The sequence below is a fragment of the Sinocyclocheilus grahami genome, unplaced genomic scaffold (genome assembly GCF_001515645.1).
Source record: "Sinocyclocheilus grahami isolate Dianchi unplaced genomic scaffold, SAMN03320097.WGS_v1.1 scaffold595.1, whole genome shotgun sequence".
NCBI classification, from domain to species: Eukaryota; Metazoa; Chordata; class Actinopteri; order Cypriniformes; family Cyprinidae; genus Sinocyclocheilus; species Sinocyclocheilus grahami.
The window spans coordinates 848,620-876,187 of record NW_015505774.1 but is presented as its reverse complement, the minus strand read 5'-3'; the positions used below and the strand labels follow the sequence as shown (position 1 = coordinate 876,187).

General features: G+C 38.5%; 1 protein-coding gene across 1 annotated transcript in view; it reads right to left on the bottom strand.

Moving 5' to 3' along the window:
* LOC107557251 (ras GTPase-activating protein 3-like) overlaps positions 1 to 18,945 on the bottom strand; it is a gene marked incomplete at its 3' end in the record, with an annotated part of 33,992 nt that extends 15,047 nt beyond the window's left edge. Inside the window, exon 1 of the mRNA XM_016240605.1 lies at positions 18,788 to 18,945. Within this exon, the coding sequence (XP_016096091.1) occupies positions 18,788 to 18,842 (55 nt within the window). The remainder of the gene's footprint in view (positions 1 to 18,787) is intronic.
* Positions 18,946 to 27,568: the final 8,623 nt, after the last annotated feature.

The following is a 27,568-nucleotide window of genomic DNA, read 5'->3' as shown; positions in this document are numbered from 1 at the left end:
AGAGAAACATACAAAATGTGCAGAGCGGGGGTACGTGAGGACTGGAATTGAGAACCGCTGTTCTAGACATGCCAAAAATTTGAGGCTACAGCACAGCAGCTCTTCTTCTTGGTTTTCTCTGATGCACTAACTCTGCAGCAGCTCTTCTTCTTCTTCGTCGTCTCGTCTGATGCACTCACTCAACCAAGCGTTCTAACCACAACCTCGCCCCTCCCCACCCCCCAACCATTCGAATTTCTGTAGGCAGGAATTATTTGTAATGAAATTTAAATGAGCCGCTTTGTGATATCACAAAGCCCGGAAACCAAACGCTGTAGTCCAAACGAGTCGTTCGTTGTAGTTCTTGAAAATGGATTTTTAAAAAACTAAATATCTCCCTTTGGAGTGGACTTTGAGATTTGTAACTTTCTAGATCTTTTTTATGCCCAAACATACACACTACACGCTGACTAAAATTAAAAAAGTGAAAAAGCATAATAGGACCCCTTTAATGTTGTTCGAGAAAGACGCAAAAATCATTACAAGCACCAACAGCGAGAGACTGTTTAGTACTGCAGCGCATGTCTTCGATGAGAAGAGGAAGGGTGATTGTTGCTGGTTACTGTGTGATGATTGAAATCACAAAATACCCTTAAACAATTAAATAAACTGCAGAATGTTATGTTTTCTAATACACGCACGAATTGCATGTATTCTGACAGCGCTGCACAAACTCGCGGCGGCAGGTTGGTTCAAAGTCCAAAGCGCGAGGAAAATCTGCACTGAAACAGTGTTATTCGTCAGTTGCTCAGTAACATTTTTATAAATTTTTACAAGGCATGTGACAATGCGATATGTGCAACAAACGTTTTCCCAAATTCGTAATGAGAATTATTTGTCAACAAAAAGAAGCACTGAGGTCTTCCTGTGGGTTTCTGCCATAATAAAAGCTGAGAAAAAGCAAGAACTCCATCAACATTAATAAATATTATTATTGTAATTTTACTGTTGTTCTATAAAATAAAATAAAAAAAGAAAATGATAATGAAAATAATAATTACAACAGCTCTATTAATACATTTATTGTAACATTTACACATAGTGTTTAGACTGGGATCTATAATATTTTCTAATGTTTTAAAAGAAGTCTCCTGCTCAGCAAGGCTGCATTTATTTGTACGGTAAAAAATACATGCCTGATTCAAAAAATTACCAAAAAATATTATTTTACTAACTTATTAATTTTAAGTTAAGTTGTGTTTTATTGGCATAATGTCTGCTAGAATGTTAAAAAATGTTCAGTGTTAAGTAAATGTTTTTAAATTGTTGTATTATAAATAATTTTTTCTTTGAAAAGCAAGACAAAACAGTAAAAAGCACATTTCGGCTATTTAATTTATGCAATGGTGAAACAAATTGGCAAAATGGGGGAAAAACTTGAAAAACCGTGTTCGGTATTCGGCCTTCGGCCCAGTGTTTAATTTTGTTCGGCTTCAGCCAAGATTTTTCATTCTGGTGCATCCCTATTAAATATGCATATTCTGCATGTTTCTGTGTAAATGAGCAGTGCAGTTTAAGAAAAGCAATTGTTACATTTTCATTTGATTACACTTATTTTACTGAAATTTCATTTCAGAAGATTAATTAAACTGTTAATATTCCATGCCTTCATTTTACCACCGTTTATTTTGATAATACATTTTTATTCAATCATAAATAAACCTTATATAATCCATAATCATACACTTTAATAAATTGCACTTTAATAAAATAAGTTTCATGATTTCAACTAATTAGACATGTTTTTTTTATTTCTAAAATGTAATTTAACCATTAAAACGCAATTTAGAAAAAAAGGGTGAAAAAATTAAGTTAATTAAAACTGCATTTGGGAAAAAAACAGAAAGGAAGATTTGGAAAAGCAACTCAGCAACCATCCAGATGAACCTAGCACCTAGTTTTAATTGCCACTGACACAGACACACAAACAGACACATAAACATCGCATTGAAAACACAACTAATCCATGATACAACAAGCCTTCACCACACAGGAAAACAGCAAAACAGGAAGTGCTGCCCTCTGTTCCCAGCATCTGTTTCCTCTCTCGACATAAGGACGAGAGAGAGAGAGAGACAGACAGAGACAGCGTCTTATGTGATACTGACCGCCACAAATAGATTTTCCAAAAGGCTTATACTTCCTTGAATAAACTAAGCACTGCACGTTTCAAAATTCCCATTACTTTAGCCCTGTGTCTTTCCATGTTTCTTTGTCTGGTAGACTGGGAAACAGAGCTGGAAGCCGACTTGCCCCCTCTCCTCTCTCCTTCGTCCCCGCTGGTCCTGTCCAGCCCTGAGTGGGCTCCCGTTTCCCAGTCCAGTAGAGAGAGAGACTCAGTCCCCAAGTTTAGCCCAGAGAGGGTTCCAGTCCCCGGGTTTAGCCCAGAGAGGGTTCCAGTCCCTGAGTTTAGCCCAGAGAGGGCTCCAGTCCCCGAGTTTAGCCACGAGAAAGTTCCTGTTCCCATGTCTAGCCCAGAGAAAGTTCCTGTTCTCATGTCAAGCCCAGAGAAGGCTCCTGTTCCCACGTCCAGCCCTGAGAGGGCTCCTGGTCCCAAGTTAAGCCCGGAGGCTCACAAATGCCCGCACACCCACCTGCTCCTACCTCCTCCACCACTGTCGTCTGGCAGCCCCTCTGCTCGCCCTCAGCCCACCATCAGCACGGTGTGAGCTCCGCAGGACTGCCATCCTCCAGCATCACCGTATCCCTTGACTCTGCCTCCAGCCTCTAAGCCCCGGACTCCACATCGGCCCGTGGACCCATCGGCGCCACCATGGCTCCTAGCTCCTTCCTCTCCACTGTGGCTCGGCAGTCCACTAGCTCTGCCGGGCTCCCTCGTCCCTCCGGCTCCACCTTGGTCTGGCGTCAACTATCCTGCGCCTTGGAACTCCACTCCTCCAGTTGCGCCTTGTCCCTTCGTCCCTCTGGCTCCGTCAGGCTACTTCATCCCTTCGGCTCCTCCTCAGTCCTCTGTTGCTCCGGCTCCACCGCGGCCTTTCGGATCCACGCCTCCGCGTCAGTCGCCGGCGCCATTTGCTCCGCCTTGGCCCTCCGAAGACAACAGGTTTGTAAACAGGCTCATACACATGCAAAACTGTATCGCACACGTGCTACTGTAGTACATTTATTCAGACCGATTTTTTGCACACTGTACAGCCCTAACCAAACTAGTTACAGACTGTAAAAGGAGCTCGAGCTCCTCATTTAGCGATATAGACTCTTCAATTTCACGTCCGCCTTTCATGTCGCTCCACACTGTCGCACACAGAAATATGTCAACAACTAGACTTTATCGTTATTATCGCGGGAAGACTAATTCTTATCGTGGGGAGAATTTTTAACGGTATATTGCAAATGATAAGATATCGCCCATCCCTACATCACTCCTATCTTGAAGTCCTTACACTGGCTCCCTGTCAGGTTTCATGTCGATTTTAAAATTCCCACGCTTACCTATAAGGCTTTGCATGGTTGGCTCCTCAATATTTGACAGGTACATGTGAATGTAGAGCTGGGCGATATAGCTAAAAAAATTTATCAACATTATAATGTTTCATATCGTTCAGTATCGATCATTTTTGACATATTTTATAACCTTTTTTAAAACAAAGAGCAATAGAATTTTTTTTTTTATTTAACCACTGAATTTTTTAATTAACCCAATTTATTGAGACAAACAACAAATATTTTTTTGTTTTAACAGTCAAACACAAAATAAAAATTAAACAAATATCTAATTTCTAATGTTTTATATGCAGATTAAATAGGTCTGAAGGAAACTTTTGGCTTGTCTCCCGAAGCCACAGGAAGGCGCAATGAGCAAAATAATGCAGCGCATTAAATTGCCAATGCAAAGGAAATAACGGTCTATAAAAAGAAAAACGTGCATTACGTCTAAATTAACTCATATAAATCAAACATAATTTCTTAAATTGCATAAACAATTATGAACAAAACAGCATCATGTATTTATGCATTACTTAATACAAAGAGCCGAATCGCCCATCACACAGATTGCCTTTAAAAACATATGAGATGCAGTGAAATGGAATAAACCTCCACAAATTCGTGACGCGTTTTCTAAAAGTTTAAACTGTTTTAACTTTGCATGGCTTTCTATACATCTCTTGTGTGAGACGTGAGAGCAGCAGTCATATTTGTCCGTCTAAAAAATGCACTGAATATGCGTTCTGTGTGAATGGCTTGGTTTCGGTTTTAACCTAATCAAGATCTTCTACACATTGAGCCGCTATATTTCTCTAATATTTTGAATGAATAATGCAGCAACTGTGGGCTAGACTTATAAAACATTAAAATGCAACAACGTCACTTACATCATCATCACCGCATCTTGCGCTCCACTAATGACGCTCCCAGACGCACACCTAACATTTGATTGTACTATTTTTGCATTCAAATGCAAATGTTTATTTTAAATTCGACTAATATTCATTCTATATTCACAATCTCCTCATCACAGGCAGGCACAGCACTCAATTCAGCATGTGTTCGTGTATGTGTGTGCGGTCTGCGTCACTCATAGCACCTGCCTATATCGTGCGCTATATCAAACATTTTTTCTATCGTTATCGAAGAGGGTGTGCCATCGATAAATATCAAAACCGTTTTAGGCCTATGTGAATATCAAGGCCTATGTGAATGTTCAATAAATTCAATAAAATATTTCAGCTCAAAGAAGTATGGCTGATGAAAAAGTTTGTGAATCCCTGAACTATTAGATCTGGTGGTGTCATGTAAACCAGGTAATACTTTGTACAGTATCTGTGGTTGCAGTGAGATACATGCACACCCGCAGACACACACACACACACAAATCATGTGCTCCACTTTGGCCATTTACAGTTAAAGGCCAAACGGCTCCAAAAACAAACACAAACCCTGAAACACTACAGACACAGATAAAGACAGACAGAGATAAAGATGAAACAAAGCTGGTGTGATCAGCGTGTGAGAGCACAACCCACGCTACAGAGAACTACAACAGGAAATGAGATTGCAGGAATGGAATTCCGACTGCATCCAAGATATAGTTTAATGTCTCTAAACATGAGCGTTAGTGGGACACGAGAACCTGCAACACAACTAGGGCTGAACGATTTTGGAAAATAATTTTTTGCCAATACTGCGATTGCGATTTAATATGCAATTATTTTTTTTAAAGCTCTTTATGTTCTGTATTATTCAACAAAGACAAGCTATAAATCATTGTATAGTATGACCAACACACTATTAGATAGATTTTCTTTTCTGTAGGCCAGGCCTATATGTTACGATGAAATTAGGTGATGCATGAATTGATATGAATGACATTTTTAATTAACAACTACAATCACAGTATATTGACTGATTTGTTGAACTTCCAACCTTGTAAGCATGTAATAATTATGACGACATAAAGCACTGACAAATAAGCCTGGTGTAAACATTAATATGAAAGTCAGTAACAAATCACACAAACTAAAGTAGATTGCAGAAATATAAAAACAAATCTGTTGCTTTAGCACACTACTTTAGGTAATTCACAGTCACTGTAATAAACATATGTAAACATGTGCACTGCACTTTTTAAACTGTCTGTTAACTTTAGACTAGTGGTTCTCAAACTTTTTTGGTTGCGCCCCCCTCAGACTACCAAATAATTTCACTAAACATTATGAAAAATTTATATTTTTTTAATTTAAAAAACCTACAGGGAAAAAAACACCTGCATCACTTGAAACATTGAAAAATAGCATAGAGAGAATAACTTATTATTATTATTATTCTCTCTGTTATTTATTTATTTTTTTGTGGGTTTCTTGCTGTCCGCTAAGGCATAGGACACACAGGCTCTCCTCCTCACCAACGACATTAATCACCGTGTCTACACCAGACGCAGTGGCAACATACAGTAGAACCCATTATAATCAGTGGCGCTGTGTACACTGGATTTGGCGCGACATTAAACTGATGCCTTGTTCTATTTATGACGTACTGACACAAAGTTAAAATGATTTGCACCAGTCGCTTTGCCGCATCCAGTGTAAAGCTGTTGCGGTGCGGCGCGACATCTGTAGCGTCCGGTATAGACCCGGTGAGTGAAGCCGAGAGCAAGATATGCCTCGTCATATTTTCTGCATTTAGCTTTTGAATGACCAGCACCTGCCTGGGTCTGTGCGACTTCATCTATAGCTTTTCTCTTCCCTTTCACAAACCGATCCATCTCCCATTCTAAGTTACGTCCTTTGGCTCTTTACTTTTTTCTTTTCTTTTTCTGCTGATGGCCCACGCTCGACTTGAAGCAGCGCTGCTTAGACCGATGGGTGTGTGTAATCAAAGTACTGAGAGAGCTATAAGAGGACGTCTCCTTATGCTTTCTCTCGCCGTACTTTGATGTCATACACCGATCTGATCTTCAAGTCGAACACACCTCTTCACTCTCGCCTGTCACTTTACCGTGTAATCGCAGCCTCTGCGATTGAAAAATCGAAATTTTTCATATCGCGATATTATCGCAAATGCAATTAGTCGTTCAGCCCTAAACACAACAACCACATGTTCCACAGATTCAACAAGCTCTGATCCCTTTAATAGAGTCCCAGAAATGACAAACGGATGCTGTTATTAAAGAAGCACCAAACATTTAAATTTGCTGAAAATGGGCTCACCCTCAGGCCGTCCACAATGTTTATTCCATTTCTTCATCAGATTTGGAGAAATTTAGCATTTGATCACTTGCTCACCAATGGATCCACTGCAGTGAATGGGTGCTGTCAGAATGAGAGCCCAAACAGCTGATAAAAACATCACAATAATCCACAAGTAATCCACACGACTCCAGTCCATCAATTAACGTCTTGTGAAGCCAAAGGCTGTGTGTTTGTAAGAATTAAATCCATCATTAAGATGTTGTTAACTTCAAACTTGTTGCTTCAGGATAAAATACTAGTAGTATAAATACTAGTAATACTAATAGTCCATAATCCATAATAATGCTTCCTCCAATCCATCCTCTGTTGTCCTCTCACATCTAAATCCACCCACATATTTGTTTAGAACGGTTTTGGCTTGTAAACGGTGTTCGATCGGTGCGTATTTCTCTCGATTTAGACCAGACCAGACTTTTTCTCTCATTCTGACGGCACCCATTCACTGCAGAGAATCCATTGGTGAGCAAGTGATATAATGCTACATTTCTCCAAATCTCATGAAGAAAGACACTTATCTACATTCTGGATGACCTGAGGGTGGGGACATTTTCAGCATATTTTCTTTTTTTGGGTGAACTATTCCTTTAATGCTGTCACAACAAGCAATAGCAAAACCTTCCCCCTCCACTATATTTCAAATCTTATTTGCATTTCCACATATTCAAAATTTGCACATCACTTTCTGTTACGAGACACATGAGAAACTGACATCAAACATGTTTGAATATAGATTGATCTACAGTTTGAGGAAACAATGACAGAATTTACATCTTTGTGTGAATTATTATTATAAAACAGACTGACACATCTACACCTGTCATTTTGAAAGTGAAAGTGAAAGTGAAGTGACATGTGACCAAGTATGGTGACCCATATTCGGAATCTGTGCTCTGCATTTAACTCATCCAAGTGCACACACACACAGCAGTGAACACACACACGCACACCGTGAACACACACCCAGAGCAGTGGGCAGCCATATTGCTGCAGCGCCCGAGGAGCAGGTGGGGGTTCGGTGCCTTGCTCAAGGATTTTTGAATACTTTAAGCATTTAAAAAAAAAAGTTAAATAATTTTAAAGAGGCACTGTATGATTTCTGTTCCACAAGTGAGATCAAACGGACCTACAGAAGTACCGATTATGTTCAAACAGGTTTCACAAACACTGTGATGTTAAAAACAAAAGTCTGAGAGTCGCTGGAGTGAGATTGCATGCTACACCCAATTACTGTCAACAAGCCAGTGCATCAAAACAGGAAGTGGGTGTTTAAATGGCATTTCCTTTAAAGGATTGAGAGTGAAACCAAAACACCCTGATGATGATGATGCTGGTGCTGTCTAAACTGATTTACACTTTACATTCAAACTTATGCATTTATGATGCATTCAAGGTTGACATGTTATCAGTAAGTTTGTTTTCTGAGGATCATCCCATCAGAGTCATTCTGTAAATGAAAAATACACGCACACACAATTCTCAAATGATTCACTAGCCACTATCCTCAGCTGAGACGTCACAGACAGCAAACATTAAATATAAGACTTCACCAGATTTCACATCAATCACTGGTAAAATCTACTCTAATATAATGAAATATTAGCAAAATATTTATTTTAGGTAAAAAAAAAAATATACATACATATATACGCTGGAGTGAGATTGCATGCTACACCCAATTACTGTCAACAAGCCAGTGCATCAAAACAGGAAGTGGGTGTTTAAATGGCATTTCCTTTAAAGGATTGAGAGTGAAACCAAAACACCCTGATGATGATGATGCTGGTGCTGTCTAAACTGATTTACACTTTACATTCAAACTTATGCATTTATGATGCATTCAAGGTTGACATGTTATCAGTAAGTTTGTTTTCTGAGGATCATCCCATCAGAGTCATTCTGTAAATGAAAAATACACGCACACACAATTCTCAAATGATTCACTAGCCACTATCCTCAGCTGAGACGTCACAGACAGCAAACATTAAATATAAGACTTCACCAGATTTCACATCAATCACTGGTAAAATCTACTCTAATATAATGAAATATTAGCAAAATATTTATTTTAGGTACAAAAAAAAAAAATATATATATATATATATATATAGAGAGAGAGAGAGAGAGAGGTAAAAATTGCTGCTTTTGAATAACAGCCAATGGAGTGAGATGCTGCTTGGCAGTGGAATGGTGTAGTTACAACACTAACCAGCAGGGGTTAACTGGTTAACCGTGATCAGACTGCTGACAGTGACCCCCATAGATCAACTTTACTAAATGACTGTGCAGGATAGAGACAGAATATGATTCTGCAACATCCTAAATGAGAAAGTACAGTTACATTTGTGAGACAGCATCAAATTATACAGTGAAGATGATATTGCTGAAGTTAAAAGACTAACTACTAGGGATGCTCCGATCAATCAGCCGGAGATCGGTACTGGCCGATAATCATATTTTATGACTCGATCGGTACTCACTAACTTGGCCGATCTCAGGAACTGATCGCAATTTGATGACGTCAACGCGTGACGACGTGGATGATGCGTGGGGACATAAATTATTTGGCGCCGCAGTCATGTCATCGCCAGTGTGGAAATGCTATGACGTTTTGAGAAACAATGAAAAATTTGCTGTTTGTCGTGTATGTTTTGCATGATTCATCTACACAGCAGATTCAGTGACGTTAGAGCTGATCTGCGCCTCACTGCATGCGTCTGCGGCGCGTTACGGCTCCAAGGCCACCGGAGCTGATCGTGGTCACTCTAGTCAGTGCTTGTGTTTATCAGCCAGCCGTGGCATGTTTCTGAAGCGCCTCTCCGTGCTGCTTGGTTAAAAATAGTCTTTTGTGAGTTGTTACAGCGTGGAGGAAGGAACAAAAATAGAGGTTTCCCCAGTAACAGCTGTACACAAAGCAGCGTGCACACATAGAGAACCGCGTCTCAGACAACGCATGAACACTGAATTGAGTTCTCATGCGCAACTTCTTGAGCTTTAACAGACAAATACACCCGGCCAGTTTAAACATTCAAGAGATTTTAAAGCATTTAAAGAACCAGTGAAAATGTTGGAAGGGCAAGTAAAAATGTGAACCACTGGCCCAACCGGGCCAGTAGAAATAATCCTTAGTGTTGAGACCCGAAGAGTATTTTAAAATATGTCATATTTAAACATTTTTTATGCAAAATGTACTCCAATAATCTGTTTTATGTCCTAGCATAACAGAAATAGAAACCAGATGAAAAATGTGAAATGTTTCATAAAAACATTTAATCAATGTGTAAATATGAGTAATATAATATAATACACATGCTGAAAATAAGATAAATACATATACACACAAAATTGTAAGATTTACTTTATTGTTTACTAGAAATTGCTAGTAATATTTACAGAGAATTACAAGTGACCAGCAAGTAACAGATTGAATTAAATGTGAAATTTTGAAGAAAGACTGAAGCTTTACTTTCTTGTAAAACATATCAGTAATGTTTGTTTACAACTAAACAAAAATAAATTTTTATTGCAGTACTTAAGATCAATTACTTTTTTATTACAATTATTATTAAAAATACAATATTACTATAATATGTATATGCAACAATATAAACTGGATTTGTTACAAGAAATTGATATTTTTCTTGGTATTATTGGTAAAAATAGTACAATTCTATTAATAACAATAATTGTGGCAAAAACAATTAACACTTTAATGTTAGCATTATCTTTTACATTATTTTTTACATTTTGTTATTAGTCAATTAATTGTTAAGACAACTCGCTTTACACATCCTAGTGTAAAAAAGGCCTTACCATCTGCTTTTGACCAGAACCAGTTTGCATACCGGAAGAACAGATCAGCGGAGGATGCCATTGCTATTGTGCTTCACATACTTCTGGAACACCTGAAGCACAAAAACACCTATGCAAGGCTGCTCTTCATTGACTATAGTTCGGCTTTTAATACAATCCGGCCGAACACACTCCTGCGGAAACTGTGTAACCTTGGATTGAACAACTCATTATGTAACTGGATACTGGACTTTTTAACCAACCGCGCTCAATGTGTGAAAACAAGCGAGCACATTTCAAACACCATATACATCAACACTGGTGCCCCTCAGGGTTGTGTGCTTAGTCCACTACTCTACGCACTTTACACACATGACTGTTCTGCCTCCCTCCCCACTAATCACATTGTTAAATTTGCAGACGACACAACTGTGCTCGGCCTCGTAACAAACAACAATGAGACGGCATACAGGGAGGAGATTGAACTACTGGCAGGGTGGTGTAAAAAGCATAACCTGACTCTTAACATCAAAAAGACTAAAGAAATTATAGTTGACTTTCGTAAATTAAACCATCCTGGACATTCACCTCTCTACATTAACAGAGAGGCAGTAGAGAGGATGAACAGTTTTAAATTCCTGGGCCTCACTGTATTGGAGGATCTGTCCTGGGGCAATAACATCACCTTAGCTGTAGGGAAGGCCCAGCAACGTCTCTTTTTCCTGAGGAAGCTGAAAAGAGCCAAACTGCCCCAGAAATTCATGATAAATTTCTACAATTGTGCAATTAATAGTGTGCTGACTTATGGGCTGCTAGTGTGGTTCTCCAGCTGCACTGTGGCTGAACAGCAGATGATTCAGAGGGTGGTGAAAACTGCTGGTAAAATCATCAGGACTGTTCTCCCGGAGGTTTCTACTGTGTACACCTCCCGCTGCCTGCGTAGGACACACAACATCATAAAAGACCGGTTTCACCGAGCACACAGTTTGTTCCACCTGTTGCCCTCTGGTAGGAGGTACAGGTCCCTTCAGGCCAGGACCACCAGAATGGCCAACAGCCTCTATCCCCAGGCAGTCAGACTGCTGAATAAACACTGTTCCCCTCTTCTGTCTCCATCCACTTAACTTGTATCCATTATGCACCATTCTTCAACAATTTGCATTAACTGTGAACTGGACTTTGCATTGCTGCAGCACACACAACACTACACATCTTTCATGGTTACTACTATTTCTCTACCCTATACACTGTATTCCTTAGCAATGTCGTATTGTCCTGTTGACATACTGTGCTTTATTATGTCACTGTTGTCAATGTCATTCCTACGCATTTGCACTTATGAAATTGCACTGTCGATTGATGCTCTAATGTAATTTCGTTGTTCTACAGCAATGACAATAAATTATTAGTATTATTATTATTATTATTAGTGTGTTAGCAAACTAAAACCTAGTTTTGCCATTATGACTTTGCTGGTCCATAAAGCATGCAGTAACAAAGTTATATTGGATTTGCTCTGTTAACTTCTGAAGGACGTGCGTCTGTTTGCCCTCATGTACACTGAGAAGCTCAAGCGATTACCTCACCTGAATGAGTGCGGGAGGTGGAGACAGGGACAGAAAGTACAGAAGCAGGTGGAAACATGCAGAAATCCACCATCAACAAAGACAGATATTCCAAGGAGACTTGAGAACATCTGACTATGTCAACAGGAAACGTGTATCGAGGTTTACATGAAAACACTGGTAAATCTTCAGTCCACGTTTAGCAGATGAGCACAACACAAAGAGAGGAAACCACCTCATTCATTCAACTCATTATGCTTTGATGGTTTTCCCAAATACTCCAAAACCACTACATTTCATTACGAAATACGAGTCATCGGTGGACCTCTGGAGGATAAATCCCTATGAGCCGAGTTAAATATTACTAAAGAGCAAAAGTTGTGTGTCATAGAGATCAGGTCACACCCTGCTAGAGACGCGGTCGGAGCGCTGCCAGACGGGCCTGTGGAAGTGGAGAGCTCCTCATAAATGCACCCCTGAGCTCCTTCAGACTGGGACAGTTTCTTCTTCCGAGGGCGGCGCAAATCAACACTGGACAAACCACTGTCTGACTGACCGCACTCCTCCTCAACAGCACAAACCACAGACGCTCTGAAAGCTCCATCTATCCTGGTTTACTAGAACCTTCATTACATTAACCAGCATTAAACAGCTGCGTGCTGAAGAGTTTAGAAAGGTGCATCTTTAACAGTTGACATAGTTAACATTAACCAATAGCATGCATGGTCTGATGTCAGCTGAAAAGAAAAATTGTTTCAGAGCTAGTTATTACATTCTGTTGAAAGATTATAATGTTTTTCTGTAAAATACAGTCAATTACCACTGCATGTGGTTTTTCTGGAGAAAAAAAAAATCGTAATTGTGATTAAAAGTTCCAGGTTTGCTGTACTTGTTTGTAGAGCTGCACAATTTGGACAAAAACTTGTGATAATCAATATGAATATAAAAAAATAATAATAATAATAACAATATCAAATTACAACACCGATATTTATGACTGTCTTAGTTTCATTTCAAGTCTGTTTCAATTTCACTAAGGACTTCTGATTACAAATTTGGGAAGATGGTTTGTGCATGTTGCATTTCCATGGATGATTAGTTACATTAATCGTGCAGGTCTAACATCTTTCACAATAAGATCATGAACATAAATTGAGAGTGTAAATACAGACGGAGTTTATCTGAAATGTGAGTGAAAGAAGGAAACAGTGACACAAATTCTTGATTCTTCATGTGACAGTCAAAGTGAACTTCCATCTGGTTTGCATTATCCCGCTGCTTCCCAGGAATATTGAAAAACAAGCAGTGTTGCAGGTCATTCGGCCAAACCAGGAAGTGATTTGGAGCAGTTTCCTGTTTCCTTGTTGCTCCCTCTTCCAGAAGCTCCTGACCCCTGAAGGCCCGACAGCGTTTCCTCTAGACACGAGCTCCATCAGGAAACTCCATATAGGAGTTTATCTGAAATGTGAGTGAAAGAAGGAAATAGTGACACAAATTCTTGATTCTTCATGTGACAGTCAAAGTGAACTTCCATCTGGTTTGCATTATCCCGCTGCTTCCCAGGAATATGGAAAAACAAGCAATGTTGCAGCTCATTCGGCCAAACCAGGAAGTGATTTGGAGCAGTTTCCTGTTTCCTTGTTGCTCCCTCTTCCAGAAGCTCCTGACCCCTGAAGGCCCGACAGCGTTTCCTCTAGACACGAGCTCCATCAGGAAACTCCATATATGTATGCGAACATGCGGCGAGCCTCTGCTTCCTTCCGTCAACACGTCAGCCTGATCTTAGTCTGCTAACCGTGACACCATTATTCACAGAAGCACTCCACAAACACCCATAATGCATTGTGCACAAGAGATGTCAGGATTTAAGGATGCCAGTTCAACAAAGAGTATTTAAACATGACCTGACCTTCAGAAAAATCCCTTTATTGTCTATGTGTGCAACTGTGTGTGCATGTGGCAAATAACTTTAATTTGGTTCGTGTTGTGTCAGTTTCACTGTAAATCAGTCATCAGTTTAATTCCTGAAGAGTTAAACACTGATATTTTCACACTGATCTGTTTGATTGAGTGACATGTCAACTTCAGACTCAACCAATCACATGAGTTATCTGTGGGTTATCTAACTGACTGACCAATGACAGATGGGTGTTTGAAAACATGTTTGTAAACAGTTGTTATACAGCACAACAGATGTACAAATCCCATTCATTTTCACCGTAGGGGAATTGATTTTTAACAATAACTCATAACCTGTTAAAGACAGACCTACCGTGAACTACACGGTTGTTAACTGGTGGTATTTGCTTCAGTTGAAGCCATCCATTTTTTTAAATAATTGTGCTTACCAGTGGAAATCCAATTACTTGTGACTCTTCAAAAAAACTCCACCAATCAGAGAATCGAAACAAGCAAATCGCACCAAAAGCAATATGAATGATGTAACTGAGTCAGTCTCCATATGCAACATTTCATTACACCAAATACACAAAATAATGTTCTTTTTAGCAACATCATATGACCCCTTTAATTGTGGCATCCATAATTGTAATCGCGATTAGAAATTCGATTAATTGTGCAGCCCTAATGTTATGAGTTATACACAATTTCAAAACCACTAGTAGCAATCATAAACCATCTGTTTTCATAAATGAGCTCAAAGGCCTTGGCCCTCCCTCAAAAAACTAATAATCAAACACAGCATTATCATTGGTAGAATATAAAATATTTCTGTGTACGCATTTCAGTCAATTACAATGCATGCAATATGTCAAAACTTTAAAACGTGGGAAAAAATCAGTATCCCAATTATGTGGGAAAACCGCAAACTTGGCAACACTAGCCGAGTTTCCATCCAAAGTTGCGAATTTAACTAATGCGCAAAATTGAAATTTCGCATAAAACATTTGCGAATAAGCACCGTTTCCATCCAACGAGTCAAAGAGAACAAAATCGTCACTCCCTGGTAGAACTGGCGCTAGGCTATACATCACTATAAAAAGTAGGAGAAACCCCTGAATATAATAATTTTCATAGGCCTATATAAATTACTTGCACCTCAGAGTGAGCAGACGAAACAAAATAAATGCGGTCATTGCTTTCGGAGGTGGATGCTGCTGTTTGGGAACGTAGTCGTGTAACAGTTCTGGGAGGCAATTATACGTTGATACGTTGATTACAGACTTTGCTCGGACATTTCAAAATGACCATAACATTTCAGATGCTGTGGAATGAGATCGGTTAGTCAGGTTTTGCCGTCCCAAAGCGCAGTCACATTAATTTTTTGATGCGCATGGAGGAATTTACTCTGCAAATTAGTTTTCATCTCCTTTTATTCGCATTAACCCTTTTTCGCACAAGTCAAAAACCACCTCAAGCAAGCGTAAAATCTTTTTTTCGAATTAAGGGATTTTTATTCGAAATTTGCTGTTTTCATCACTCGTTTCTGATGCGATACTTCAAAATGCGCATTAAAATAGGGTGATGGAAACATAGCTACTGAGTGAGAGAGAAAGAGAAAGAGAGAGAGAGAGAGAAAAAAATGTAAATATATTGTATCTATATAATCAATAGTTTCTCCATTGTTTTAAAATGGATGTCAAGTGAAATGGATTATATTTTTTGCCCTCATTAACTGTTAAGTTCATAGTCTTGTATCTTTGAACTGACTAATTTTCTGTCATTTTGAGAATTTTGTAGCATTATATTTTCCATTAGCCATACTGATATTGGTATTATTGGCTATCACAAAACTCTCATTGTCAACTGCCAGCCCCCATCCAGATATTTAACATACTAAAATGAAACTCTCGCAGATCTGATGAGATTCTCCACCCAATATAACTACAACAGCATTGAAAAAAGCATAAAGCATTCATCAGTCAAAGACAACTTAACAATGCAACAGTTGACTAGCAGAGCGAGACATTACTGTACATCTGTCCAACCAACTGGACATGAGACCTTCTGTAAAGCAGGGTGTGACGGCCGATAACATCTACCACAGACCAGATTTCACTCAGAGAATACACTGGTTTCCTCTGCTGTTTGAAGGTGTGTGACATGGAGCATCGAACCAAGACAGGACTGTGGCTACTTCTCCAAAACATGCGCAATTCTGTAAAATGCTGGTGAAGCAATCAGGTTAAAAGTAACAAACCGCCACACAGGGACGTGAAGATGTTAGGAAACAACACTTGCAATCACAAATCAAGCACAAATGGATTTGTTTTACTCATATCTATCAAAGTACCATGTAATACCATCACTGTTGCTGCCTCACAAGTGTTATTAATAAGTATAATAACAATAATAATAACAAACACGTAACTTAATTGCACATTCATTACTGACTTAAAAACATAAACATATACTTATGAGCCCTCCCCTTACGAACATTTACCATAATAATCAGTAATATGGATAAAGTACTATGATTAAAGTTTATTAAATGAAAATGGGATTCAGTTTACCATCAAAGTACAATCTAATTCCAACATGGTACTATGATATTTTCACAGTAAATTCCTTATAAGAGTTAATAATAATAACAAAATGTTATTCATCAGAAGTGGAGAATAACTTAATTGCTACACTTAAAAACATAAACAAATACTGCCTGCCAAAATAACATAGTACTATGTTTATATTTTATAAACGAAAACAGGATCTTCTTCAAACAGTGCTGAAATTTAGTTGAATTTCTAATTTTAATAACAGTGGTCGTTAGTAACAAATTACCAGTTATCACAAAAAACTTGCATTATATTTTTGGAAAAATACAAAAACACTGATTGTGAGATAAAGCCACTGCTTTAATAATAAAAAATAATAATAAAATTAATATCACTGAGACACTGAACAGTTTTTTAATTCTGAAATATTTATATTTTCATATAAAGTTAAACTAAATTAAAAAGAAAAATGTTGCTTTGGCAACTAGCTGAAATAAAGTACGTTTAAGGTTTTTTATATTTTACTTTATGTCAGTTCATGTTTATTTTATTTCAAGTACATAAAATGTTTTTTATGCTTTTAGTTTTAGTTAACTATAATAACCCTGGTATAGGATCAGTGATTCTAACACATTATGTTCAAGAACTCATGTTTCTTACACTGTAAAAAAGTATAACATACTATTTCAGTTTTTCTACTTCAAAATTTCACATTTAGTTCAACGTGTTACTGATATACTAATTTACAAGCAATTTCTGAGTGAAAACTGGGTGACACTTTACTTGAAGCTTTTTTTATAAAGCATTATAAAGGTATTCATAATGTACGTTGTAATGCATTATATCTTTTCATAAAGAATTGTAATCAAAGTTAGAATGCATCATAATATTTGCAGATTCCTTGTTACATCTGAAATTGGTTGTTTGTCATGTGTTTTAATGCATTATACTTTCTAAAGGCGTAACTATGAACAGATAAGGATTATAACTGTGATTACGGTTATTCATGAGATCATTATGAGGTGTGTTACAAGGCATAATTAATGCATTAAAATACTTTTATGATGCATTATACATTTACATTATAGATTAGATTAGATTCAACGTTATTGTCACTGTGCAGAGTACAAGTCCGTGTACTCCCAAAGTAAGTGATATTTAAATGCAAAGCAGATACTCGACCTCATACTAACGTGTTCAGCTGTACTGTGGTCCATATGGAAATGAAGAGCCTGACGCTCAGAGCCAAACACGTGCCCAGGCGACGCAGTGCCTTTACTGTGCCATACAGAGATTAGATTAGACCTGTGGGACTGTCTGTGTGTGTGTGTGTTCTGCTTTAATCTGAGTCAAATAACAACTCAATGACAGCAACAAACACACATTCATCTCTTGCATAAGACCTGTATGCACCTGAGGAACAGAAGAACAACATCACACACACACACACACACACACACAAAGAGAGAGAGAGGCTACACAACACAAATGTTCAATTTCAAATGTCACGCACACTCAAAAAGAAATTGAAAGAGACAAATGGTACAGAGAGCATCTTCCCAGTGTTTATCGTGTTTACATCAGTCACACCACATGCCAGCCAGCAGTCAAACTGAGAACACAGAACACATGTCTGTCTGTCTGTCTGTCTGTCTGTCCAGTTAGAAAATCACATGCATTTCTGTTTCAGTCGGAAAGAACGATTTCATCAGCATGTTCTACTTGTTGCAATGCCAGTATAAATGATTTCAAGATGCAGAACACACTGAAAAAACAAACAAACAGCCGTAACGTTTATGAGTCCAGGGCTAAAAATGCTCTGCTGCTTCTAAACATCCACAGCTGGAGTGAGACACACACATCTGTGCACTAATATGTGTCGATGTGAGTAAAAAATACGTTTAAGACACGAATATAACGATCTGACCGCACAGATATCAGTGTTTCACGCATCTGGATGTGCAGCTGTTTGAGGCTCACTGTGTTCAAACTGAGCCGAGACGTCAGTCAAACACATGAGATTATTTACCATGTGATATGATACAAATGCTTTATACATATCTGCACTGACAGCTAAATAACCATATTAAGCATTCATTTGTGATTTTTTTATTAAAATGTCCACATATTCTCACAATAGACAGTGAGCGCGCAGAGCGCGACCGTGTGCGATTTCAGTCCGAATATGGACAGCGGTCTCGCGCAGAAACGCGCGCGCTCCAGGACTTACCGATTTTTATTTTGACACTCTGCAAAACCCGAAGACCTTCCTCTTCGACCGCCATGCTCGCAGCTCCAGTTCTTTCCCGTTCGTTATCCGCCACTCTCTCTCTCTCTCTCTCTCTCTCTGTGTATTCCAGTGCGGACGGTGACTCACCGGACTGTGCAGCGCGCCGCGAACATACAGCTCATACGCGACCGTTTCTCGAGGGGGAAGGGCCTGGAAAGAGCTTCTCGCGTTCTGATTGGATGACAGCGCGGGCGCGTCATTGAGTAGGCGGAGACTATCACATTACATTGAGCGTCGCGTCAAAATCTTTCTAGTTTCATCGCGTCGCGTTGATTGCTGTGTAGACAACACGTTACCCAAATCAGTCATCCTAACAGCATTAATAATCATCGAATGAGACGATTGCTGCCATATTACACAAGTTTTAGCTTTTTCTCCTAAAAAAACACAGTATTTGCAGGTATTTCTGAACCACATTTGCATATCTGAACCAAATTTGCACCAAACTTGCATTATTTTCATTTAAATGCCATATTGCTCACTGATGCTCACTGTAATTGAACTCTATACATTGACAATGAAGTTCAAAGTAAAAATGTCTTTCTTGTTTGGTTTTGCACATTTCTTGCACTTCTGAGTTCTGCCCTAGTTTGTTACTATAAAAAATAACACAAGCATGGTTTGGGACAAGAGTCATCTTTGCTCAAGGCATAACCAGATATTCAGAATAGAGGAGAAAGCAAAATGAACTATGAATGAATACCTTATATTAATCCTTTAAAAACGATGGCATGAAAGAAAACAAGCATAGTTTCCAGCATTATACTATAGTTATTGTTACTGTAAAATCATAATAAATGAATGTGGGATCTGCACAGTGGCAGAATCATTGTCTCTTGAATAACACACCACACCAAGTTCCCATTTAATACAAATAACTAGAAATGACATTTTAGTGCATTCTACAGTTACCATGGTCAATTTTGTGCTGAATGAATGTGCTAGATCTGATCCTCATCAGATTTGATGGCACATATATAACACGCTCACTGAAAATATGTTTAAACACTAAATAAAACAACATGGGAGCTATGATAATGTGATGTGCAATCCGCTGAAAGCTCATCTACATTGTTACCAGTCAATGAAATCTCATCTGGCTTGTGAACAGAGAACGAGAGTCTAATGTGAAACAGATCTCATGTCACATGTCCATTACTCCATTTAGGCTACAAAGTGCAGATTTGTCCGTGAGCCTCTTACTGAGGGATCATGAAGTCCAGGGTGATGTTTTAATGACCCTGAAGCTGCTCTTATTCGGACTAGAACTGTTGGGCCTCTATCATGCGGGCTTTGCTGGGCTAATTGTCGGACTTAAGCTCAGTGAACTGTTTCCTTAATTCGCACTGGATGCTTCATCCTTCCAGAACAGGCGGCAGTCTTGTCAGCGGTGAAGGGGAAGACACTGAGAACGGACTATTGTTGCCACACTGCTTCCATTAGCTGTGGCTGTAGGTATTAGTGTCTGACCCTTTTAAAATAGCACCAGGGCTAATTGAATTGCTCCAATCCTGCGCGTCAGCATGCAACAGTCACTGCGAGGTGCTTCGAGAAAAGGTGTTGTGACATCTGCATGGATGAAACTGATAAGACTTCTTAACATGAGCATGCTTTGACGCATATACAAAGCATGCTGAGACAAACAATACTTTGTCACACAAGCATCAGCCACATGCAAATATCCCAGTGAAGGGAGTTTACAGACACACGCAGGGCACTGTGTAATGGGGCAATGTAACCGTCTATTTGATGTTTTTACTTCAAAACAGCACTGACTACGCCCTGTGGTAAACCACCAGGTGTGTGTGTGTGTGTGTTGTTTGGTGTGTGTGTTTGTGTGTGTGCTGCTTGGAGAAAACAGAGTTAATGCTTAAAATGGAGTGAAAATCTGCTGAGGAAATTGGTTAAGTTACTAGATCAGTATTATGTTGTTGTATGGAATTATAAAGGAACATTTGCATTTATTAATAGCACGCAAGAGAGAGTATAGGCTACTATATGGCAAAAAAATTTGATTTATTGCCCCTCATAAACCCCCCTCCTCCTACCATAAATGGACACCTGTTTGGACACCTGTTTCTGTACACCCCCCACCCCATCTAACCCGGCCATCTGTTTATCCACCCCAATGATCCGAAGGAAGTTATGATTGTTTGGGAAAGTGTTTTTGTGTGGGTTCATTGAAACTGTTCAAAACTATGAAACTGATAAGACTTCTTAACATGAGCATGCTTTGACGCATATACAAAGCATGCTGAGACAAACAATACTTTGTCACACAAGCATCAGCCACATGCAAATATCCCAGTGAAGGGAGTTTACAGACACACGCAGGGCGCTGTGTAATGGGGCAATGTAACCGTCTATTTGATGTTTTTACTTCAAAACAGCACTGACTACGCCCTGTGGTAAACCACCAGGTGTGTGTGTGTGTGTTGTTTGGTGTGTGTGTTTGTGTGTGTGCTGCTTGGAGAAAACAGAGTTCATGCTTAAAATGCAGTGAAAATCTGCTGAGGAAATTGGTTAAGTTACTAGATCAGTATTATGTTGTTGTATGGAATTATAAAGGAACATTTGCATTTATTAATAGCACGCAAGAGAGAGTATAGGCTACTATATGGCAAAAAAATTTGATTTATTGCCCCTCATAAACCCCCCTCCTCCTACCATAAATGGACACCTGTTTGGACACCTGTTTCTGTACACCCCCCACCCCATCTAACCCGGCCATCTGTTTATCCACCCCAATGATCCGAAGGAAGTTATGATTGTTTGGGAAAGTGTTTTTGTGTGGGTTCATTGAAACTGTTCAAAACTATGTGCTTTAAACTTTAAATTGTGAAACGTGGTATGATTATTAAACGGGGATAAGGGAAGTTTTTATTAAAGTTTTCACACACATACATTTCAAGAAAAACCTACTCGGTATATAAACAATGCAATGACTGTGTTTTCTAGAAAAGAGTAAAAACGGATATTAAGTCGAATATTTAAGTGTTGTTAATTTAAAAACTAGTTAGAGTATTCCAAAAATTAAGTACTTGTAATTAGATTAAATTACATTTTAAAATACTCGTAATCAGACTACAGTTACTTTTTCATTGATTACATGATTACACATTGTTCACACAATAGCAAATAAATTATTCATAATTTATTGATTCTCCCTAATTCCACTTTTAGATCTTTTAAATGTTCCTTTCTAAAGTAGCCTATCGCTTATATACTCTCAGAAAGACTTCCAGTTTTGTGGACATTCACATAAAGACCATTAATCAGGTGGCTATAATTACATAGAAAATTGGGATGCCACGCAGCATTTGACCACTGGATTTACAAAAATCAGAAGTGTTTTCTCAGCATTTCAACACTGCATCGTCTACTGCTGCTGTGAAGTTGGCCCCCCACCCAACGCAAAACGTCACAAAAATAGTCTCAATCGTTTGTGCTGGTTTGTGCTGTAAAAATTTTCATTTGTGCTGCTTTGGTTTGTTAGATATAAAATATTTATTTAAAGGTCATTCTCAGGTCACTCAGCCCCCCCACATGCTCCAAATTCACCCCAAATAGTCTCGTTTGTTTGTGCTTCGTTTGTGCTGGTTTGTGCAGGTAAAAGTTTCGTTTGTGCTGCTTTGGTTTTTAAAATATTAGACATTACATTAAAGGCATTGACGTCACTAGCCCCCCAACACGCTCCAAACTCACCCAAAATAGTCTCAATCGTTTGTGCTGGTTTGTGCCGTAACAACGTTTTTGCTTTTATTTAGCATTTTATTTTGGGTTCCTCGCTTATTCAATTTCTTACCAAATTGTTGGATTGTAGTGATGTTTTATTAGAACAACAACTTTTTATCAATGTTTTTTGTAGACATTGTGGTGTTTATTAAAAGAATCTCAATATTCATCTGCTGTCAGACTCTTTTTCTGTCACTTTCTCTCTCTCACTTAAAATGGTTTTGTGCGCGAGCGCCATCAAGTCGTAGCGTTATGTAACTTCAGCGCTTTTGTTCTCACCTGATGAACTTGTTTACAAAGAGTTCATTCCCACCACGAGGTGACACTTCTGTTCAAGATGCTCTTGAGGAAATTGAGTTAGAGGAAAAGTTGATACATTGACCAGAAATTTGAGTTTGTAACTGTAAGTACAATGTTTTAACAGTGTCAGTTCACAATATTTTTAGTTACCCTTACGAAAATTAACCATGGTGTTACTACAAATAAAACCATGGTAACCATAAATTAACCATGGTTTTGCTGCACTAAACATAGTTTAACCATGATATTTGTAGTAAAACTTTTATACAAATGGTAATGAATATGCCAAATAATAAAAAAAAACTTGGTTACTACACTTTTACTATACTAAAACAATGGTTAATTTTTGTAAGGGTAACTTCAAGAACAACGGTACAGCATTCAAGTGCGCTAAGATTGTCAAAACTCATTGCTAATACTTATATCACTCATATCACTAGCAATTAAATGCCAACTACAGTTGCACATATGACCCATGTTAGTTTTTAGAATATCTTGTGCATTTAGGGATCAACATTACCATATTGTTAGTAATATAAGATATAACGTCCTTATATATTATTACTATATTATCCTTATATTTGGACCAATAAAGTAATGCAGGTTTATACTATACATGACATTTTTGGAGTCAGGATTATTTAAGTGAGTAATTATGTTTTGCTTATGCCAGATGCCCAAGAAACCAGCAGTCGACAGGGATTCCATTTTCACAGTCCTGTGTTCATCAAAAGAGGCCATAGTCAAAAATGGCAACATAGCTACTCCTAATCAGGACATCTGGACAGAGCTTAGTAAGCAGCTAGAGAACAAGATCACCGCAAAGGCTCTATACACTTTTGTTAAATTAAACCGACACAACATCTGGACTGCTTTAGGGTTTACTCATGAAAGTGATAATGAAACAAGTGGCAGTAGTGATGACACTGATTTTGAGCCAGGGTCCCTTTCCCCCAGACCAAAAGATTACTGGACTTTTGATCTTGGAAGTTCCATTTCAGAAATTAGATGCAGCTGTTGCAACAGTGATCGTCAAAGAAGCCAATCCTCTATCAACCATAACTTGCAGTGAAGGTGTTAAATCTGAAATGGATGCTTCCTGTTCTGGGAAGTCTGACATTGTCACAATCATCCATCCAACAGATGAAGACCCTGTTGAAAACTGGAGAGGCCTAGCTCTTCCACCCAAAAAGAGAAAGAGGAATTCATACCTCTCTCCTTGTCCTGAATGGCTCCATGCAGATCCATCTGTGAGGGGGAAAAGACTGAAAGTGGAACTGTTGAAAAATGGAAATAATCAACAGCCTGTTAAACTCGGGAAATCAAGAATCTCTGAGCTGAACACATGTGCATTTGATGCTTTTTGTCAATGCTTATGTTGTGCTTTCTGTGATAGTGTCACCTTTGCAAATATTGTTTGTGGTGAGGACTCCAACAACCTTCTCCAGTTAGTGAAAACCATCACCACGAAGGGTCGGAATGCACAGGCCTACATACAGAGGGCAGAGCTGCTGAGTGGAATATTCAAACCTGTCCAACTGAAGTCTGGTGCTCTCCAAATCGACGCACAGTTAACATCTCCACTATCATTGAAAAATCAGTGACAAAACATGCATGTGTTTACTTCACAAAACAGTGCTCCTCACAGTATTGCAGTCACAGCACACAAGTCACAAGGGAAATACCATTTGTTTGTATTTCTGTTGCTGTATTGCAGGCTTCTGGCATCGCTTATCTTCAGACCGCAGTGGAAGAAGGCCTTAACCTTCCGGAGTCCCCCTGTCTCAGGCCAATCCAAAGTTCACCACAGTGTCCCTCTATGTCATTCAAGACATACTCTACATCAGGAAAAGTGCTCTGTGCAGGGAAAGTTTCTCACAGTTACAGTCTAGGAGAACTTCTGTGGATTGACACTGACCTGGGAAGCAACTCCATAAAATTTCCTTTGAATGAATTTCCCTCCAATCTGATGCTCCAAGGAGAGAGATTTACTTTAAGGGCAGTCATTGCTTTCAAAAGAGGCTTAATCCAGGATGCTTTTGGACATTATGCGGCCTACTGCAGGAGGTCTCCATGTGTCTGGGAGATGTATGACGACCTGAGAAGTGGAGTGACAGGAGTGTCAGAAAAAAACAAAATATGCCCACATGCACATGTTATACACAAAAGATTGATTGCACTGTTTACATGTAATCTCACAAGTATTTTTGTTCTAAGCCACACACCCATGTTTTCCTACTCCTGTTTGGAGAAGTTGTTTCTGCTCTTCTGGAAGTCAGACTTGATGGAGTTTGCACTTAAATCTATTATTCTGTGTGGCACTTTTGGTTTGAAGTCAGACAGTGTGGCATGGCTTGTCAGTATTAAGCGTTTTTAAGTTTAAGTTTTTAAAAGTCCATTATTTGTGTTAATGGATGTCCGATATTACACTTTAATACAGTTACATAAGTAAAATAATTTTGACAATTCATTGAGTCATGAGTTTCCACATACATACATGCATATGATACACACACACACACACATGTATGTATAAACACAGAGATACAGCAAACATATTATGGTGCGTGTATTTATGCCATATACTGTTATTCACGTAATGGCACACAATAACAAGTAAAAACATTGGTAACACTTTACTTGAAGGGGTGTGCATAAGACTGACATGACACCTTCATAATCATGACATGACGCCTACATAATCATGACATGACACATGTCATGAATATGAAGGGGTTTTATGCATGTTTATGACAACTGTCATTATGTGTCATTCGCTCAGTTATGTCATTTTAAATGCAAATATTACATTATTTGACCTAACCGTAACCTAACCCTAACCCTACCCTTACCCCTAACCATAGCCCATAACAAAGACATCTCAAACAATGTCATCTTTGCATTAAAAATTACATAACTGAGTGAATGACACTTATTGACAGTTGTCATAAACATGCATAAAACCCCTTCATATTCATGACATGTGTCATGTCATGATTATGTAGGTGTCATGTCAGTCTTATGCACACCCCTTCAAGTAAAGTGTAACCAAAACATTTACCTTGGAGTTGGTGTTACATTCCACTTATCCTGTGATCCGCTGTGTCTGTTATACGTTGGAAACAGTTGATAGGTAACTTAACTAGGATCCACTTGGATCTTACCTTGTTACTTTAACTGTACAGTAAAAAAAAAAACACAGCCGCAAAAACAAAACGTCTACCCGGCACAAACGAAACACTAACGATTGAGACTATTTGGGGTGAATTTGGAGCGTGTGGGGGGGCTGAGTGACCTCAAAAACAACATTAAATATTATTTTAATATCTTAAAATTGTTTTAGATCACGGTGAGATGTCAGCATTTTTTATTTTATTTTCTAACAGGTAACAAACTCTCAAACTTTTAAAAACGTAACTGCTGTATTGTTTAATGAATGTCTCTGACGCTTTTTGTTTTAGATCACGGTGAGATGTCAGCATTTTTTATTTTATTTTCTAACAGGTAACAAACTCTCAAACTTTTAAACTGTAATGTTACAAGATTTTTGACTGCCACGTACTGTTTAACGAACTATCTGATACTTTTTTTTGTTTGTTTTAGATAGATGGACAGCGGCCTAGTTTTCTTTTTCTTTTCTAACTTGTAACAAACTCTAACTAGTTTTTAAATTAACAACACTTAAATATTCGACTTAATATCCGTCATTACATTGTTTATATACCGAGTATGTTTTTCTTGAAATGTATGTGTGTGAAAACTTTAATAAAAACTTCCCTTATCCCCGTTTAATAATCATACCACGTTTCACAATTTAAAGTTTAAAGCACATAGTTTTGAACAGTTTCAATGAACCCACACAAAAACACTTTCCCAAACAATCATAACTTCCTTTGGATCATTGGGGTGGATAAACAGATGGCCGGGTTAGATGGGGTGGGGGGTGTACAGAAACAGGTGTCCAAACAGGTGTCCATTTATGGTAGGAGGAGGGGGGTTTATGAGGGGCAATAAATCAAAATTTTTGCCATATAGTAGCCTATACTCTCTTCTATCCAAAGCACTAGTTTGTGTCTGATAGGCTATACTGTTATAAAAATCTCAATGATTTACATTACAAGCATCATAATTTCCTCATATAAATATCAGCATCTGCACCAAATTGCATATTTTTGCTCCATATTCTCACTATATGAGCCATAGACGCCTTATGGATCGTATATGATACTCAACATAAAACACATATACATAGTTTTTCCTTTTAGATTTCCCTCCTATTTTTATATCAATGACAAAACACATTAGCTGATATGCAAATGTCAGGTCTGTGTACAAGGCCTTGCAGCGTCATTTGTTTCTAAATGTGGGAGGGTGTGGAAGACAGATGTTCTTTTTATAAACTGAGAGATGCTCAACAGTGCTTTAATTTCACTCACAAGTCAAAGAAACAATAGAGATGAGCTGGAAATAGCAGTTCAGATCAGTGCACACACGCGCACACACACACAGGTTTGTTTTTGTGAAAAGTGGGGACTCTCCATAGGCGTAATGGTTTTTATACTGTACAGACCGTATATTCTATTGCCCTACACCTACATAAAACACTTCATGCAATTCACAATATTAATTAAAAAAAGTAACCTAGATAAATGTGTGCTGTTAGACGCATATCCAATCGTTTGTGCG